The sequence below is a fragment of the Rhinoraja longicauda genome, chromosome 40, assembly GCF_053455715.1.
Source record: "Rhinoraja longicauda isolate Sanriku21f chromosome 40, sRhiLon1.1, whole genome shotgun sequence".
Taxonomy (NCBI): Eukaryota; Metazoa; Chordata; class Chondrichthyes; order Rajiformes; family Arhynchobatidae; genus Rhinoraja; species Rhinoraja longicauda.
The window spans coordinates 5223400-5242298 of NC_135992.1; the positions used below are offsets into that span (position 1 = coordinate 5223400).

At 46.9% G+C, this 18899-nt stretch overlaps 1 protein-coding gene across 1 annotated transcript in view; it reads right to left on the reverse strand.

Moving 5' to 3' along the window:
• pdap1a (pdgfa associated protein 1a) overlaps positions 1-18899 on the reverse strand; it is a 38519-nt gene that overhangs the window by 15483 nt on the left and 4137 nt on the right. Inside the window, exon 2 of the mRNA XM_078430796.1 lies at positions 2592-2674. Coding sequence (XP_078286922.1) covers positions 2592-2674 — 83 coding nt within the window. The remainder of the gene's footprint in view (positions 1-2591; positions 2675-18899) is intronic.

The following is an 18899-nucleotide window of genomic DNA, read 5'->3' on the forward strand; positions in this document are numbered from 1 at the left end:
TTTGGCCCACTGTGTCTGCACCAACCAATGATCGCCCAAATCGTATGCACTGGGAACGATTTGCAGAAGCGAATTAGCCTACAACCGTGCATGTCTTTGGAATGAGTGAAATGGAGCACCCGGGGAAAACCCACACGGTCACAGGGAGAACGTGCAGACTCCACACAGACAGTACCCGCAGTCAGAGGTATTTATTCACAAAATGCTGGAGTAACTCAGCATATCAGGCAGCATCTCACGAGAGAAGGAATGGGTGACGTTTCGGGTCGAGACCCTTCTTCAGACTGATGTCAGGGGGGCGGGACAGAGGAAGGATATAGGTGGAGACAGGAAGATAGAGGGAGATCTGGGAAGGGGGAGGGGAAGAGAGGGACAGAGGAACTATCTAAAGTTGGAGAAGTCAATGTTCATACCGCTGGGCTACAAGCTGCCCAGGCGAAATATGAGGTGCTGTTCCTCCAATTTGCGGTGGGCCTCACTATGGCACTGGAGGAGGCCCATGACAGAAAGGTCAGACTGGGAATGGGAGGGGGAGTTGAAGTGCTCGGCCACCGGGAGATCAGCTTGGTCAATGCGGACCGAGCGCAGGTGTTGAGCGAAGCGATCGCCGAGCCTGCGCTTGGTTTCGCCGATGTAAATAAGTTGACATCTAGAGCAGCGGATGCAATAGATGAGGTTGGATGAGGTGCAGGTGAACCTTTGTCTCACCTGGAAAGACTGTTTGGGTCCTCGGATGGAGTTGAGGGGTGAGGTAAAGGGACAGGTGTTGCATCTCCTGCGGTTGCAGGGGAAAGTGCCCAGGGATGGGGTGGTTTGGGTAGGAAGGGACGAGTGGACCAGGGAGTTACGGAGGGAACGGTCTCTGCGGAACGCAGAAAGGGGAGGGGATGGGAAGATGTGGCCAGTGGTGGGGTCCCGTTGTAGGTGACGGAAATGTTGGCGGATGATTCTTATAGTACCTGCAGTCAGGATTGAACAAGGGTCTCTAGCGCTGTAAAGTGGCAGCTCTACCGCTGCGCCACCACAATTCTCAATAACAAATGCTTCTGACGTGCCCCTGTACAATAATCCAGAACCAGGGGTCACAGTTTAAGAGTAAGGGGTAGGCCATTTAGAACGAAGATGAGGAAAAACGTTTTCAGTCAGAGAGTTGTGAATCTGTGGAATTCTCTGCCTCAGAAGGCAGTGGAGGCCAATTCTCTGAATGCATTCAAGAGAGAGCAGGATAGAGCTCTTAAGGATAGCGGAGTCAGGGGGTATGGGGAGAAGGCAGGAACGGGGTACTGATTGAGAATGATCAGCCATGATCACATTGAATGGCGGTGCTGGCTCGAAGGGCCGAATGGCCTCCTCCTGCACCTATTGTCTATAATCTAGCTACCGGAAGCTTTGAATTCATACAGAGAAGCTTCCCATCCTCTCACTTCCCAAAGATATTCCTTTGCTAATCATTTCTGTATTTTCTCACGTAGCCTGCTGTCAAATTCTATTTGCTGCTAGAACAAGTGGACCCGTTGGGCCTGAGCCTCTCCTGCATTGGTGCAGCACCCTCTCCTCCCCCCTCCCCTCCCCATTCATCCCCTTCCTCCCCCTTTATCCCTCCTCCCCCTCTTCCCTCCACCCCCTCCCTCCCTAGGAGATAGATTTATACTTTAAAATGAGAATAACTTAAAAAATATAACACCGATTTCAATGAAAGCTTCAAAGTGAAGACGGTGAGTAAGGTGGGCCTAACATTGAAGCGCTATCGTGTACCGTTTTGGCTGTGATTCATAGAAACATAGAAAATAGGTGCAGGAGTAGGCCATTCGGCCCTTCGAGCCTGTACGCACCGCCATTCAATATGATCATGGCTGATCATCCAACTCAGTATCCCGTACCTGCCTTCTCTCCATACCCCCTGATCCCTTTAGCCACAAGGGCCACATCTAACTCCCTCTTAAATATAGCCAATGAACTGGCCTCAACTACCTTCTGTGGCAGAGAATTCCACAGACTCACCACTCTCTGTGTGAAAAAATGTTTTCTCATCTCGGTCCTAAAAGACTTCCCCCTTATCCTTAAGCTGTGACCCCTGGTTCTGGACGTCCCCAACATCGGGAACAATCTTCCCGCATCTAGCCTGTCCAACCCCTTAAGAATTTTATATGTTTCTATAAGATCCCCCCTCAGTCTTCTAAATTCCAGCGAGTAGAAGCCGAGTCTATCCAGTCTTTCTTCATATGAAAGTCCTGCCATCCCAGGGATCAATCTGGTGAACCTTCTCTGTACTCCCTCTAAGGCTAGAATGTCTTTCCTCAGATTAGGAGACCAAAACTGTACGCAATACTCCTGGTGTGGTCTCACCAATGCCCTGTACAACTGCAGGCGAACCTCCCTGCTCCTATACTCAAATCCTCTTGCTACAAATGCTAACATACCATTCGCTTTCTTCACTTTCTTGGTCAGTTCAGGACCAAACAAACAAGAGTTTTAGTGTATAGATGCCCACATGCACTGAGGAACTCCAGGCATTTCACTGGTTAAAAGCGCTGTGTAAAGAATTTGTGGAGACCGATGAACAGGGAGATTTAATATGCACTGTTACTTGCCTTTTCTTTCTCTGCTTTCATCTGAGCATCAATCTCGTCTGGGTTTGTGAATTGCTTTGCCCTCCCCTTGTGACCTCGTTTACCTGAAAAAGTGAATAAAAAAGCATTTTCGTTAGTTTTGATCAAGTAGTGTTGCACATTAAGTCTGGAAAACTGCACGTTCGGGTTTTTTTTTCCCAGTCTAAACAACAGGAACTTCCAAAGTCTGAGCGGGAGTGCTCAACAGCTCCAATCCGAGGACTACAAGAAAATGCAGAGTCGTGGACGCAGCCCAGACTATTGCACAAACCAACATCCCTTCCACTGACTCCATCTACACTTCCCGCTGCCTCGGCAAGGCCAGCAGCATAGCGAAGGACGAGTCTCACTCCCTCTCCCATCAGGCAAGAGGTACAGAAGTGTGAAAACGCACACCTCCAGATTCATGGACAGCTTCTTCCCAGCTGTTACCAGGCCCCTGAACCAACTGCATTTTCTTGACTTTTTACGCCGAATATCGTGAGAAGAGAGAAACTGGAGAAGCAAATACAAGATGTGTAGGAAGGCACTGCAGACGATCTTCTTTGAATCGAAGATAAGACACAAAAAGGAATAGATTTTTTATATTTGGAGATACAGCGCAGAAACAGGCCCATCGGCCCACCCGGTCTGCGCCGCCCAGCGATCCCTGCACACTAACACTATCCTACACCCACTAGGTACCATTTTTTACATTTGCCCAGCCAATTAACCTACAAACCTTGACGTCTTTGGAGTGTGGGAGGAAACCGAAGATCTCGGAGAAAACCCACGCAGGTCACGGGGAGAACGTACAAACTCCGTATAGTACAGCACCCGTAGTCAGGATCGAACCTGAGTCTCCGGTGCTACATTCGCTGTAAGGCAGCAACTCTACCGCTGCGCCACCGTGCCGCCCTTCTCTCGACCCTTCTCTCGACCAGAAGGGTCACCTATTCCTTTTCTCCAGAGATGCTATCTGAGCCACTGAGTTACTCCAGTTTTTTGCGTCTATCATAAGCAAATACAGGTGATTTATTCATGTGTTAGCATGCAAGCTTCACTGAGAAGTGCTGCAGGCAGAGTAATGATCAGATGACCCGGCTAATCCATCACTCTCAGGACCTTGGGATATTCTTATTACAATGCTATTAATTCACTTAAAAAAAAGATACCTCATAGTAGTTTTCCTATGTATTTAGTGAGTTGAGGGGGTGGGGGGAAGAGGAATGGGGTGGAGGGTGTAAATAGCGTGCCAATAAGCAAGATTCTGAACTGTCAGGATCTCTAAACAACAAGGTAGTGGCTTGTCAGAGTTTAAGGATGTTGATCCTGAATAGTGTACCCTTTGAAAGCCAAGCCAGAGACACAGAACCATACAGATCTAAACAGGTAAAGGCGGCAGATTCCCTGTCCTGAACATTAGTGAACCACGTGGACTTTTACCTAATGTAATGATAACCATAAGACTATTTAAAAAAAAAATCCAGTTAACAAATTAAAATTCCCCAGTTGCCCAGCTGGGATTAAAACTGATTTCTGCAATCAAGAACAAAGACAGACACGAAAAGCTGGAGCAATTCAGCAGCCCAGGCAGCATCTCTGGAGAAAAGGAACAGGTGATGTTTCAGGCCGAGACCCTTCTTCAGACCCTGGTCATTTTCTCCAGAGATGCTCTCTGACCCACTGAGTTACCCCAGCTTTTTGTGTCAGTCTTTGGTTTAAACCAGCCCACCTGCAGTTCCTTCCTACATATTTTACCTCAGAGTCTCTGGATTACTAGTCCAACAATTTAATCACTGTGCCACCATTTTAATCCCATGAGTTATTGCTATTTATGTACATATATTTGCATCTATACAATACAATACAATACAATACAATATATCTTTATTGTCATTGTACCCAGGGGTACAACGAGATTGGGAATGCGCCTCCCATACGATGCAATAATTTAAGTAATTAGCAGCAACCCAACGAAACGAAACAATTGTAACAGTTTTTTAGACAGGGTAAAGTGCAAGTTGATCTATGCGTTGTGGCCATCCGGCTCAGCAAGACCGGTTCATAGCAGCTATGGCCCTGGGGATGAAGCTGTTCCTGAGTCTGGAGGTGCGGGCGTAGAAGGCCTTGTATCGTCTGCCCGATGGAAGGAGTTCGAACAGACTGTTGCAGGGGTGTGAAGAGTCTTTGTGGATGCTGGTGGCTTTTCTGAGGCATCGTGTGTTGTAGATGCCCTCCAAGTCTGGTAGCTGTGTTCCGATGGCCCTCTGAGCTTTATGGACTACCCGCTGTAGAGCTTTCCTTTCTGCCTCCGTGCAGCTGAGGTACCACACAGGGATGCCATGCGTTAGGATGCTCTCTATGGTGCAGCGGTAGAAGGTCGTCAGCAGCTGTTGGGGTAGACCAGACTTTTTCAGTGTTCTTAAGTAGAACAGTCGTTGTTGTGCCTTCTTGACCAGCGCAGCAGTGTTATTGGACCATGTTAGGTCCTCCGAAATGTGAGTGCCCAGAAACTTGAAGCTGGACACTCTCTCCACACAGTCCCCGTTGATAGAGATCGGGGCATATTCCCCGTTATGTGACCTACGGAAGTTGATGATCCTCAGAGGAAGGGTCTCGACCCGAAACGTCACCCATTCCTTCTCTCCTGAGATGCTGCCTGACCTGCTGAGTTACCCGTATACTAGTTCTATCCCACACACTAGGGACGATTTGCAGAAGCTAATTAACCAACAAACCTGCACGTCTTTGGAATGTGGGAGGAAACCGGAGCACCCGGAGAAAACCCACGAGGCCACAGGGAGAACGTGAAAACTCCGTACAGACAACACTTTAGACGTACAGTGTGGAAAAAAATCCTTCGGCCCACTGAGTTCGTGCCGACCAGCCATCACTCTCATACACTAACAACACTCCTACACACCAGGGGCAATTCACAATTTTTACTGAATCCAATTAACCTACAAAACCTTCACATCTTTGGAGTCTGAGAGCACCCGGAGAGAATCTGTGCGGTTACATGGTGAACGTACAAACTCCATAGAAACATAGAAAATAGGTGCAGGAGTAGGCCATTCGGCCCTTCGAGCCTGCACCGTCATTCAATATGATCATGGCTGATCATCCAACTCAGTATCCTGTACCTGCCTTCTCTCCATTCCCCCTGATCCCTTTAGCCACAAGGGCCACATCTAACTCCCTCTTAAATGTAGCCAATGAACTGGCCTCAACTACCTTCTGTGGCAGAGAATTCCACAGATTCACCACTCCCTGTGTGAAAAAAATCTTTCTCATCTCGGTCCTAAAAGACTTCCCCCTTATCCTTAAACTGTGACCCCCTTGTTCTGGACTTCCCCAACATCGGGAACAATCTTCCTGCATCTAGCCTGTCCAACCCCTTAAGAATTTTGTAAGTTTCTATAAGATCCCCTCTCAATCTTCTAAATTCCACCGAGTACAAGCCGAGTCTATCCAGTCTTTCTTATAATAATAATAATAATAATAATGCATTACATTTGTATAGCGCTTTTCTAAACACTCAAAGACGCTTTACAGACTTTCTTCATATGAAAGTCCTCCTGCCATCCCAGGGATCAATCTGGTAACAATCCATACAGACAACACCCATAGGCAGAATCGAACCTGCGTCCCTGGCGCTGTGAGGCAGCAGCTCTACCACTGTGCCACGGACAGGCCAAGGGTCATTACAAAAACCAGGGTAACAGTTTTACGCAAGATCAGCAAAGAGTTTGAGCTTCATACATTGCGATGACAGACTTCCCAGGTCAACAGCATGGTCACTAGGTTAATTCCCGGAATGGCGGGACTGTCGCATGTTGAAAGACTGGAGCGACCAGGCTTGTATACACTAGAATTTAGACGGAAGAGAGGGGATTTTATCGAAACATATAAGATTATTAAGGGGTTGGACACGTTAGAGGCAGGAAACATGTTCCCAATGTTGCGGGAGTCCAGAAACAGGGGCCACAGTTTAAGAATAAGGGGTAGGCCATTTAGAACGAAGATGAGGAAAAACTTTTTCAGTCAGAGTTGTGAATCTGTGGAATTCTCTGCCTCAGAAGGCAGTGAAGGCCAGTTCTCTGAATGCATTCAAGAGAGATCTAGATCGAGCTCTTAAGGATAGCAGAGTCAGGGGGTATGGGGAGAAGGCAGGAACGGGGTACTGATTGAGAATGATCAGCCATGATCACATTGAATGGCGGTGCTGGCTCGAAAGGTCGAATGGCCTCCTCCTGCACCTGTTGTCTATTATTGTCTATTGGTAGGTCCGTGGACCAAGGTTCAGACAATGAATCCGTTACTGTGAGACATCGCATTCAGTGACAGAACAAGACGCAAACTGGACTAGATTCCGGGACAGACCACATAATGGAGGTATTCATACATTCCATGATAAATGCAAAACAAAACAAACCTGTACGTGTAGGAAGGAACTGCAGATGCTGGTTTAAACTGTAGACACAAAAAGCTGGAGTAACACAGCGGGACAGGCAGCATCTCTGGAGAGAAGGAATTGGTGACGTTTTGGTTGAGACCCTTCTTCTGACTAGGAGTCTGAACTAGCAGTCTGAAGAAGGGTCTCGACCCAAAACATCACCCATTCCTTCTCTCCAGAAATGCTGCCTGTCCCGCTGAGTTTAGTTTAGAGATACAGCGCGGAAACAGGCCCTTTGGCCCACTGGGTCCGCGCCGACCAGCGATCCCCGCACATTAACACTACCTTACACACACTAGGGACAATTTTTGCATTTACCAAGCCAATTAACCTACATACCTGTACGTCTTTGGAGTGTGGGAGGAAACCGAAGATCTCGTAGAAAACCCACGCAGATCACGGGGAGAACGTACAAACTCCGTACAGACAGCACCCGTAGTCAGGATCGAACCCGGGTCTCCGGCGCTGCATTCGCTGTAAGGCGGCACCTCTACCGCTGCGCCACCGTGACCGCCCTAACTTCAAACTTCTATATGCACTCTCCCTTCTCTCAGATACACTGCTCAATCCGGATGTTCAGGGACTAAATTGTGGAGAGCAAAACGGCAAGAAATCCGTCTCCTGCATTTCAAGATGGAAGTCGGCAATTGAGACTAGATTAGTCAGTTAAAAATTAATCCGGCGTTGTAGCCAGTCCCAGGCAACACAGTGTTGGGTTTGCTTCGAAATAAGTGAAGGAGGAATTACAATCATACATAAATAGAAAGTTATTAACACACGGTTGTGTGCAGGACCACAGCCTGCGAATATTGTCATTTAATCACAAAACTGTCAAATTAATGCCTGAACTCTCACCCACTGCCAGCCAGCACTGACTACCAATCTCCAATGACTCAAATTTACCATTCTCATCTACAAGGTTGAAACAGTTTTGCTTTTCCCATTTCTTGCATTTGTAATTCCACCACCAATAGTTTGTTTAGCCATACAGACATACAGCATGGAAACACGTCCCCGTACGAGTTTGAAGGTAGACACAAAATGCTGGAGTAACTCAGCGGGTCAGGCATCGTCTCGGGAGAGAAGGAATGGGTGACGTTTCATGTCGAGACCCCTTTGGGGTTTCATTCTTAAACTGTGGCCCCAGGTTCTGGACTCCCACAACGTCACCCATTCCTTCTCTCCCGAGGCGCTGCCTGACCCGCTGAGTTACTGCAGCATTTTGTGTCTACCTTCGATTTAAACCAGCATCTGCAGTTTTTTTCCCCTACACACCGTACCAGTTTGAGATTAGTTTATTGCCACGTGTACCTAGGTACCGTGAAAACCTTTTGTTGCGTGCTAACCAGTCAGCGGAAAGACAATACATGATTACAATCAAGCCATCCTCCCCACCTCTCACTTCTTTGACTATCCATAAAAGCTGGTCACAATTAAAATTTAAGGGATTAGAATATGGGATGGAAAAAAAAAACGTGCTCTGAAATTCAAAAGAGGAAATTTTCAGCTAAATCCCAGGCAAATACAACTAGTTTTTAAACAGAAGTTTAGTTTCGAGATACAGAACGGAAACAGGTCCTTCGGCCCACCGAGTCCGCACCGACCAGCGATCCCCGCACATTAACACTATCCTACCCACACTAGGGACAATTTTACACCTATACCAAGCCAATTAACGTACAAACCTGCACGTCTTTGGAGTGTGCAGGAAACCAAAAATCCTAGCGAAAACCCACACGGTCACGGGGAGAAGGTACAAACTCCGTACAGACAGCACCTGTAGTCGGGATCGTACCCGGGTCTCTGGCGCTGCAAGCGCTGTAAGGCAGCAACACTACCTTTGTGCCTGTGGAAGCCAGAAAAAAACCCTGATGCTAGAAGATGCAGTGGGGTTTAAAGCATATAGGTTTACTATATTTTGGGAAAACAAAACTATATTTTGTAGAATGTGAATGCTTGAAAGGCGCCCCACGTTTATGGTTTTGTGATGTTACTTGATATGTTGTTGTTGCCAATTATCCGTTATCGTTTGCTTGACTCGCATCATTTCTTCCAGTGCTGACACTGAAGGCCAAATGGCCTCCATTCTTACTAGAAACGTGTGGGGTCCTCATTTTAGGAGCAGGAAATGACATGGCACATTGTCCTTAAAGACGTGCTGGTTTTTTTGCAGATGCATCAGACAAATTCTGGGGACAGTGAATTCAAAAATTATTTTTAACCAATGATCTCTCACGCAGTCCAGGACACACTGCTTGGAGAAGCAACAGACACTGACATGCATACCCAGATGCTATGCGCAGAGCGTGTGGAATTTACCCCACAGTATTCTCTAACCCTAACCAACAAGATATGCTCAATTTAAGCTGGATGTAAACGTCAGTTTCATTATATTTGATGATTTTTTTTAACTTAGTTTTAGTTACGTTTATTGTCACGCGCATCAAGATGAAAAGCTTTTTTTATTGCATGCTATCCAGTCTGCCGAAAGGCCTCATGATTACAATCAAGCCACTCAGGGTGTAGATTCAGGATAAAGGGAATAACGTTTGGTGTAATTTAAAGACCAGTTAAATCCACTTAAAGATAGTCCGAGGGTCTCCAAAAAGCTAGATGGTAGGTCAGGACCACTCTCTAGATGGGTCAGTCGCCCGATAGTGTCCCTGAATCTGGAGGCATGCTTTTTCAAACTTCGGTATCTCTTGCCTGATGGGAGAGGAGAGAAGAGTGAGACTTCTTATCCTTGCGGCCTTCCCGGGGCAGTGCGAAGTGTAGATGGAGTTGATGGAAGCGAGGTTAGCTTGCATGATGGTCTGGTCTGGACCCTTCCCATTACTGAAACAAACAAATCTAATAACAGGCCCTGCATGGCTGTAGTTGCTCTATTGCAGGGTTCACTTGAGAACAAGGTCCCACTCAGTGTTTGGGCTGGGGGAAATTGAAGTCACGGCCTCAGACAGCTCAGTACAAACAGCTTCTGAGCCTTTGTAGCATGTTAAGTAGAAGTTTAGTTTAGTTTAGAGATACAATGGTCAATAGACAATAGGTGCAGGAGGAGGCCATTCGGCCCTTCGAGCCAGCACCGCCATTCAATGTGATCATGGCTGATCATTCTCAATCAGTACCCCGTTCCTGCCTTCTCCCCATACCCCCTGACTCCGCTATCCTTAAGAGCTCTATCTAGCTCTCTCTTGAATGCATTCAGAGAATTGGCCTCCACTGCCTTCTGAGGCAGAGAATTCCACAGATTCACAGACACAGCACAGAAACAGCCCACTGACCAGCAATCCCCGCACACACTAGCAACAATTTATACTTATACCAAGTATACAAACCAAAGCCAATTAATCTACACGCCTGAAGATAGATACAAAAAGCTGGAGTAACTCAGCGGGTCGGGCAGCATCTCTGGAGAAGGAATGGGTGACGTTTCGGGTCGAGACCCTTCCTCAGACTTAACCTACACACCTGTACGTCTTTGGAATGTGGGAGGAAACCGAAGATCTCGGAGAAAACCCACGTGGTCACGGGGAGAACGTACAAACTCTGTACAGACGGCACCCGTAGTTGGGATCGAACACTGCCTTGAGGACATAAAATGTTGGATGGCACAGAACTTCCTCCAATTAAACGAGAGCAAGTCTGAGGTCATCCTATTCGCCCCCCCCCCCCCGACTCCATCAAATCGATAACAGGCAGTCTTGGAAGCCTATCCTGCCTAGTCAAACCGCATGTCAAAAACCTCGGCGTGATATTTGACTCTGCATTAAAATTTGACAAGGAAGTCAACGCTGTGGTAAAAGCCAGCTTCTTCCAACTTCGTACCATAGCTAAAATCAAACCTTTCCTCCAATTCGACGACACTGAAAAAATCATTCACGCTTTCATTTCCTCCCGCCTAGACTACTGCAACTCCCTATACACTGGGATCAGCCAATCTTCCCTGTCCCGCCTGCAACTGGTCCAAAACGCCGCAGCGAGACTCCTGACGGGTACCCGTAAAAGGGACCACATCACGCCGATTCTGGCCTCTCTCCACTGGCTCCCTGTACGGTACAGAATCAACTTCAAGCTCCTCCTATTCACATATAAAGCCCTAAATGGACATTCCCCCCCCTACATCAAAAATCTTCTAACCCACCTCTCTAACTCCAGGTCCCTCAGGTCGGCCGACTTGGGGCTACTCACTATCCCGCGGTCCAGGCTTAAGCTCAGGGGTGACCGCGCTTTTGCGGTTGCAGCTCCTAGACTGAGGAACAGCATCCCTCTCCCCATCAGAACTGCCCCCTCCATCGACTCCTTTAAGTCCAGGCTCAAAACCTATTTCTACTCCCTAGCGTTTGAGGCTCATTGAGGAGGCGCTGTGAACTGTTTTGTATGTGCTGTTATGTTTGCGTGCTACTGTATGTTTCATTTTTTCCTTAGTACCTAATCAGATGTACAGCACTTTGGTCAACGTGGGTTGTTTTTAAATGTGCTATACAAATAAAATTGACTTGACTTGACTTGGATCTCGGGCGCTGCAAGTGCTGTAAGGCGGCAACTCTACCGCTGCGACACCGTGCCGCCCCAAGTCTTAAGCGATTTGCAGAAAATGAGAGGAGTCAAAGCCGGTAGTACGCAATGTAGTATTTCTGAAATTTACTTCCGTAGAATTTGATAAGTCGGAAGGACACAAAAACAGACACCTGATAGAACTGGGGAAAACAAATGGAGATCGGAATAGAATGGAATGCAGATGACAGTGGCTAAAGCACAGAATTAAGCAGAATATTTTGGTTGCTGCCCATCTGTTAAAAGATAAAGCTAAATAATGTATTAAGGAGACACAAATAACAGAATCTTCTCTGGAAGAAGGGAAAGGAAAGCGGGCAGAAATTAAAAATCAGTAAATTAAATATTGTGCGGAGTTTTTTCCTCTGAGTGGAAGGAACGAAAAGCAAGCAGAAATGAAAAATCAGTGTAAGTTAAATAGTGCATGGAGTGTTTTCAGAGGCAAGTCAGTCAAAACATAGCAGTAATGCTCGATGACTTTGTGTTCTGCGTTCAAAAGAGCAAGAGACTGAGGAGTTATGATCAAAAAAGAGAAATCCATTCGCAGCAATATACAATCGGTTGGAACATTTTGATTTTGTAGGTATCATACTGTATGCAGCTTTTAAAGAAGCAAGTGCTTTTAACACACAATTTGTAAGAGGTTCACTATTTGCATCACGTATAAGTAGACAAGTCAGCCATGTGCAACTGTGGACAGTGAACATTAAATGGTCCAAATTTTAGGTAACCTGTAATGACCTCCCTCTCCTTCTAACGACCCCCTTCTCCCCCACAGTTCCCTTCTCCCTTTCTCCCCCTCCCCTCCCGTGCCACTGGCTGCACAACTATTCCTTCCTCTTGCTTCACAATTTACAACTCTTCAATCAGAGTCAGAAAGCACAGAAACAGGCCCTTTGGCCCATCTTGCCCAATTCTTTTGTCTGACACCTGTGTTTTAAAAAATCTCTGGCCTTTGTCCAACCATCTGCCCATGAAGCCACACCAGTGTTCATCTTTTACCTGCCAGGCTCTGTCCTGGGTGGGTATGTGGGTGGGGGGGGGGTGTGGGTGGGGGAAATCTTTCTCTTTTTTTAGGTCTCTTCCGCGGGGCCTTCCATCGCCCGGCGCGGCTCGGCCGCGGGACTGAACAGCGCCCGGTGTGGTTCGGCCGCGGGGCCTTCCATCGCCCGGTTTTTAAATGTGCTATACAAATAAAATTGACTTGACTTGACTTCCCCCTTCCAGCTTTCTCCCCTCCCCCCAAACCTGCAACCATTCTGACGATGTTTTTCGTCGCGAAACGTCACCTATGTTTCCAGGGTTCATGCTTGACCTGCTGAGTTACTCCAGCACCCTGCGTCTTTTTTGTAAAGTAGCACCTGCATTTCCTTGTTTCTACTTGCACAAACATTGATTTTGGTACTTTCCTCTCTGGGAATGCCTATTCCATCAGGATGAAACAATTATCCCGAGTGGATGCATTAACAGGAGTTCTTTTGCTCATGGCGGTGTAGTTAGAAACCAACTAGCCTTCCATCTGCAAAGCAGATACCAAAGAAATGCCGGCAATGTCCCTCTGAGAAACCCACGTCACAAAAATAATGCACTCTGCCTTGAACCAGAAGACTTTCCATATACCTTTTCCCTTTTGCTAGTTTGACAGCAGCCGAAGAAGACAATTACCACGTCCTGATATTCTAAAACAATGGGAAAATAAGTGAATCATTATTAGAACAAAGGCGTTGGCTCACATCCAATGTCCCATTGTAAGATTAATGAGCTGCCTGCGATGTTTAGTTTAGAGATACAGCGCGGAAACAGGCCTTTCGGCCCACCGAGTCCGCGCCGACCAGCGATCCCCGCACACTAGCACTCTCTAAGGGATAATTTATCATTTTTACCGAAGCTACATTAACCTACAAACCTACTTTTTTGGAGTGTGGGAGGAAACCGTAATACCCTCGGAAAACCCAGGCAGCACCCATAGTCAGGATCAAACCCAGGTCTCTGGCGCTGTGAGGCATCAACTCTACCGCTGCGCCCCCACTAAACTGTCTTTTTCCTGTTTTAATCACTGAAGGGTCTCGACCCAAAACGTCACCCATTCCTTCAATCCAGAGATGCTGCCTCAGTCACTCCAACATTTTGTATCTATCTTTAATCACTAATGAAATTAATTTAATAATGCCCCAAGATCCTTAATACATACACTGGCAAATAAAGGAATTGATCAAAACAGAGGGAACTCAGAGGGCCAGGCAGCATTTGTGGAGGCAATGTCCATGCAACGTTTAAGGTCGGGGCCCTTCTACAGACTGATCCTGAAGGATTCAGACCCAGAACGTGGCCTGTCCATGCTCTCCATGGATGCTGTTTGAGCCACTGAGTTTCTCCAGCACCGAGTTTTGCTCAAGATTCCTGCATCTGCAGTTCCTTGCATCTCCAAATGAGACTAGACTAATCCAATTTAACATCTCCCCAAAAGAGGACTTGACAATGCAGAGCTCCACTGGAAACTTTCCAGGGTGATGGTGAGATCATGACCCCAACACATGACCCCAACACAAACATCCATCACAGTGACTCCAAACACCCCCTCACTGTGATGGAGGCAACAAAACTTCCACTCTCTTCCCCACGCCCACGGACAGACAGCTCGTCCCCGACCGACCCGCACAGTCCCCGCAAGGGGATGGAAGTCCCCGCAGCCGAGCCGCACCGGGCGCTGAAAAGTCCCGCGGACGAGCCGGGCGATTGAAGGCCCCGCGGCCGTACCTAGAGAGCTAGATAGAGCTCTTAAGGATAGCGGAGTCAGGGGGTATGGGGAGAAGGCAGGAACGGGGTACTGATTGAGAATGATCAGCCATGATCACATTGAATGGCGGTGCTGGCTCGAAGGGCCGAATGGCCTCCTCCTGCACCTATTGTCTATTGTATATTGACAGCACCTGTAGTCGGGATGTAGTCATGCACAGAATCCCCAGCCAGCCTCTGGTCTTCTCTTACATCCGCATAGTAACTTGGTTGGTCTGGTTGGGTTTCTAGTTAATTGCAACCATGGAGGAGATGGACAAAGATATCGATTTTGCACTGTGAAATCGCCACTTGTACTCCTGGAGTTTGAAGCTAAAACTATTTAATTCAACAATATCCGAGCCAAGTTGACACAGTTTCAATTAAACTGCAAATTCCCTGCCCTGCTTTGTGGAATTGGACTTAATGCACATTTATAACTCATTGCTTTTAGATTACATAGAGCACAGGAACAGAAAGGTTGTTACGGATAAATCCTGTCATTATGGCCATGATCGATGACTTTTAAATAGTTCTGCTGGCCCTGCACAACGGTGTCTTGACTCGAGCAACCTTAGAACTATGCACCTCTAACCATCTAACACAGCTAATAATTTGAAGGGTCTCGACCTGAAACGTCACCCATTCCTTCTCTCCAGAGATGCTGCCTGTCCCGCTGAGTTACTCCAGCATTTTAGATTTAGATTTTTAGATTTAGAGATACAGCGCAGAAACGGGCCCTTCGGCCCACCGGGTCTGCGCCGCCCAGCAATCCCCACACACTAACACTATCCTACACCCACTAGGGACAATCTTTACATTTACCAAGCCAATTAACCTACATACCTGTACGTGTGGAGTGTGGGAGGAAACCGAAGATCTCGGAGAAAACCCACGCAGGTCACACAGGGGAGAACGTACAAACTCCGTACAGGCAGCGCCCGTAGTCGGGATCTTACCCGGGTCTCCGGCGCTGCAAGCGTTGAAAGGCAGCGACTCTACCGCTGCGCCACCGTGCTGCATGGTGCCTATCTTCGGTTTAAACCAGCATTGGCAGTTCTTTCCTACACATCCATAGCAAACGATTGGTCTATCAGGAAACTACCATGCCTGAGGTTATCTGTTGCTGTCCCCAATTTGGCCTGGTCTTTTTTGCTTCCAGTCACCCTCAATTTACAATGTCTGAAGAAGGTCCCAACCCAAAACATCCATGTTCTCCAGGGATGCTGCCTGACCAGCTGTGTTACTCCAGCATTCTGTGAATACCTTTAGAGGTATTGGGTATCTTCAAGCCCACAATACATTGGGTATCTTCAAGCCCACAATATTCTTAATGAACAACTACTGAGGTTCCTTTGGCATCCAGAGAAGATAATTCCAAAGGGTCACTACTACAGAAATCCACTGTCCCAAAGAGCCTTCTCTTAAATATTGAATATCACTTCGAATATCAGCGCAGATCAACATTCGAGAGAGTTATTTAAGTAGATACTTGACGCCCTAAACTACAAGTCTTAATTCAAGATGGCAGGGGAACTGAACAATGGCAAAGAGAGAGACTTTAGTTGCTGTTAGGCTAATGGAAAAAAATTAACATCATCTAGGATTCTTGTAAAAGTATCAGCATTTCCGCGCGATTGTGGGATTGGTGCAGGGAGCAGGGATTTAGATTTCTAGACGACTGGGATTTCATCTGGGGTAGGGGTGACCTGTACAAAAGGGACGGGTTACACCTTAACAGCAGGGGGACCAACATTCTGGCAGGTAGGTTTGCTAGTGTTACACGTGTGGGTTTAAACTAAGTAGTGGGGGGGAAGGGTTGACAAATTGGGAATATGAAGATGGAGTTAAAGGGGAAGCGAATACAGGAGAAATTGCAAAGGACTCTAGAATAAATGGGAAGGAAAGTTCTAGATGGGATAAGAGAGTAAGGTCAGGGCCAATGGTGACCGGTGTGAGAGGGGAGGTGAATACCGACGTTAAAGTGTTGTATTTAAATGCGCAAAGTATAAAAAATAAAGTGGATGAGCTTGAGGCTCAGTTAGACATTGGCAAGTATGACATTGTGGGAATTACAGAAACATGGCTACAAGAGGACCAGGGCTGGGAACTGAATATTTAGGGGTATACGACTTATCGAAAAGACAGACAGGTGGGCAGAGAGGGTGGGGTCGCTCTGTTGGTGAGGAATGATATTCACTCCCTTGCAAGGGGTGACATAGAATCAGGAGATGTAGAATCAGTATGGATAGAAATGAGGAATTGTAAGGGTAAAAAGACCCTAATGGGAGTTATCTACAGGCCCCCAAACAGTAGCCTCGACATAGGGTGCAAGTTGAATCAGGAGATAAAATTGGCATGTCGCAAATGTAATGCCACGGTGGTTATGGGAGATTTCAACATGCAGGTAGACTGGGAAAATCGGGTTGATAATGGACCCCAGGAAAGAGAGTTTGTGGAGTGCCTCCGAGATGGATTCTTAGAACAGCTTGTACTGGAGCCTACCAGGGAGAAGGCAATTCTGGATTTAGTGTTGTGTAATGAACCTTATTTGATAAGGGAACTCAAGATAAAAAAGCCATTAGGAAGCAGTGATCATAATATGATAAGTTTTAATCCACAAATTGAGAGGGAGAAGGGAAAATCGGAAGTGTCAGTATTATAGTATAGCAAACGGGATTACAGAGGCATGAGGCAGGAGCTGGCCAGATTTGACTGGAAGGAGACCCTAGCAGGGAAGATGGTGGAACAGCAATGGCAGGTATTCCTGGGAATAATGCAGAAGTTGCAGGATCAATTCGTCCCAAAGAGGAGGAAAGATTCTAAGGGGAGTAAGAGGCACCCGTGGATGACAAGGGCAGTCAAGGACAGCATAAAAATAAAAGAGAAGAAGTATAACATAGCAAAGAGGAGTGTGAAGCCAGAGGATTGGGACTCTTTTAAAGAGCAACAGAAGATAACTAAAAAGGCAATACGGGGAGAAAAGATGAGGTACGAGGGTAAACTAGCCAATAATATAAAGGAGGATAGTAAAAGCTTCTTTAGGTATGTGAAGAGGAAAAAAATAGTTAAGGCAAATGTGGGTCCTTTGAAGACAGAAGCAGGGGAATTTATTATGGGGAACAAGGAAATGGCAGACGAGTTGAACCGAGTTGAACTTTGGATCTGTCTTCACTAAGGAAGATACAAACAATCTCCCAGGTGTTCTAGTGGCTAGAGATCCTAGGGTGACGGAGGAACTGAAGGAAATCCACATTAGGCAGGAAATGGTGTTGGGTAGACTGATGGGACTGAAGGCTGACAAATCCCCAGGGCCTGATGGTCTGCATCCCAGGATACTTAGAAATCATGGACGCATTGGTGATCATTTTCCAATGTTCTATAGATTCAGGACCAGTTCCTGTGGATTGGAGGGTAGCTAATGTTATCCCACTTTTTAAGAAAGGAGTTGAGAGAGAAAACGGGAAATTATAGACCAGTTAGTCTGACATCAGTGGTGGGGAAGATGCTGGAGTCAATTATAAAAGACAAAATTGCGGAGCATTTGGATAGCAGTAACAGGATCGTTGCGAGTCAGCATGGATTTACGAAGGGGAAATCGTGCTTGACTAATCTTCTGGAATTTTTTGAGGATGTAACTAGGAAAATGGACAGGGGAGAGCCGGTGGATGTGGTGTACCTCGACTTTCAGAAAGCCTTCGACAAGGTCCCACATGGGAGATTAGGTGCTGTCTGTACAGTTTGTACTTTCTCCCCGTGAACTGCATGGGTTTTCTGCAGGTGCTCTGGTTTCCTCCCACACTCTAAAGACGTAGAGGTTTGTAGGTTAATTGGCTTTGCTAAAATTGTAAATTATCCCTAGTGCGTGTAGGATATTGTTAGTGTGTGGGGAGTCGCTGATGGGTGCGGACTTGGGAGGCCAAAAGGCCCATTTCTGTGCTGTCTAACCTAAATGGTGGAATTTAAACCCAACGACTGGGAAGTCGATTTTAAAGCAGTCAAATAGAGGCAGGACATATACAGTAAATGAAAGGGTGCAGGCGAATGTTGACGAACAGAGGGACCTTGGAGTTCAATCTACATTTTCCTGGAAGTGGCAACGCCGGCGGTGAAGGCTCATATGGGACGGGCGCCTTCATCGGGCGGCAGAGTGATGCAGCAGGTAGAGCTGCTGACTCACTGCGCCAGAGACCCGGGTTTGACCCAGACTACGGGTGCTGTCCGTACGGAGTTTGTACGCTCTCCCTATGTCCGCGTGGGTTTTCTCTGGGTGCTCCAGTTTCCTCCCACACGCCAAAGATGTGCGGGTTTGTAGGTCAATTGGCTTCGGTAAAATGGTAAATTGTCCCCAATGTGTGAGATAAAGTTCGTGTACAGGGTGTGTAAGAAAATAACTGCAGATGCTGGTACAAATCGAAGGTATTTATATTCACAAAATGCTAGAGTAACTCAGCGGGTCAGGCACATCTCAGGAGAAAAGGAATGGGTGACGTTTCGGGTTGAGACCCTTCTTCAGACTGATG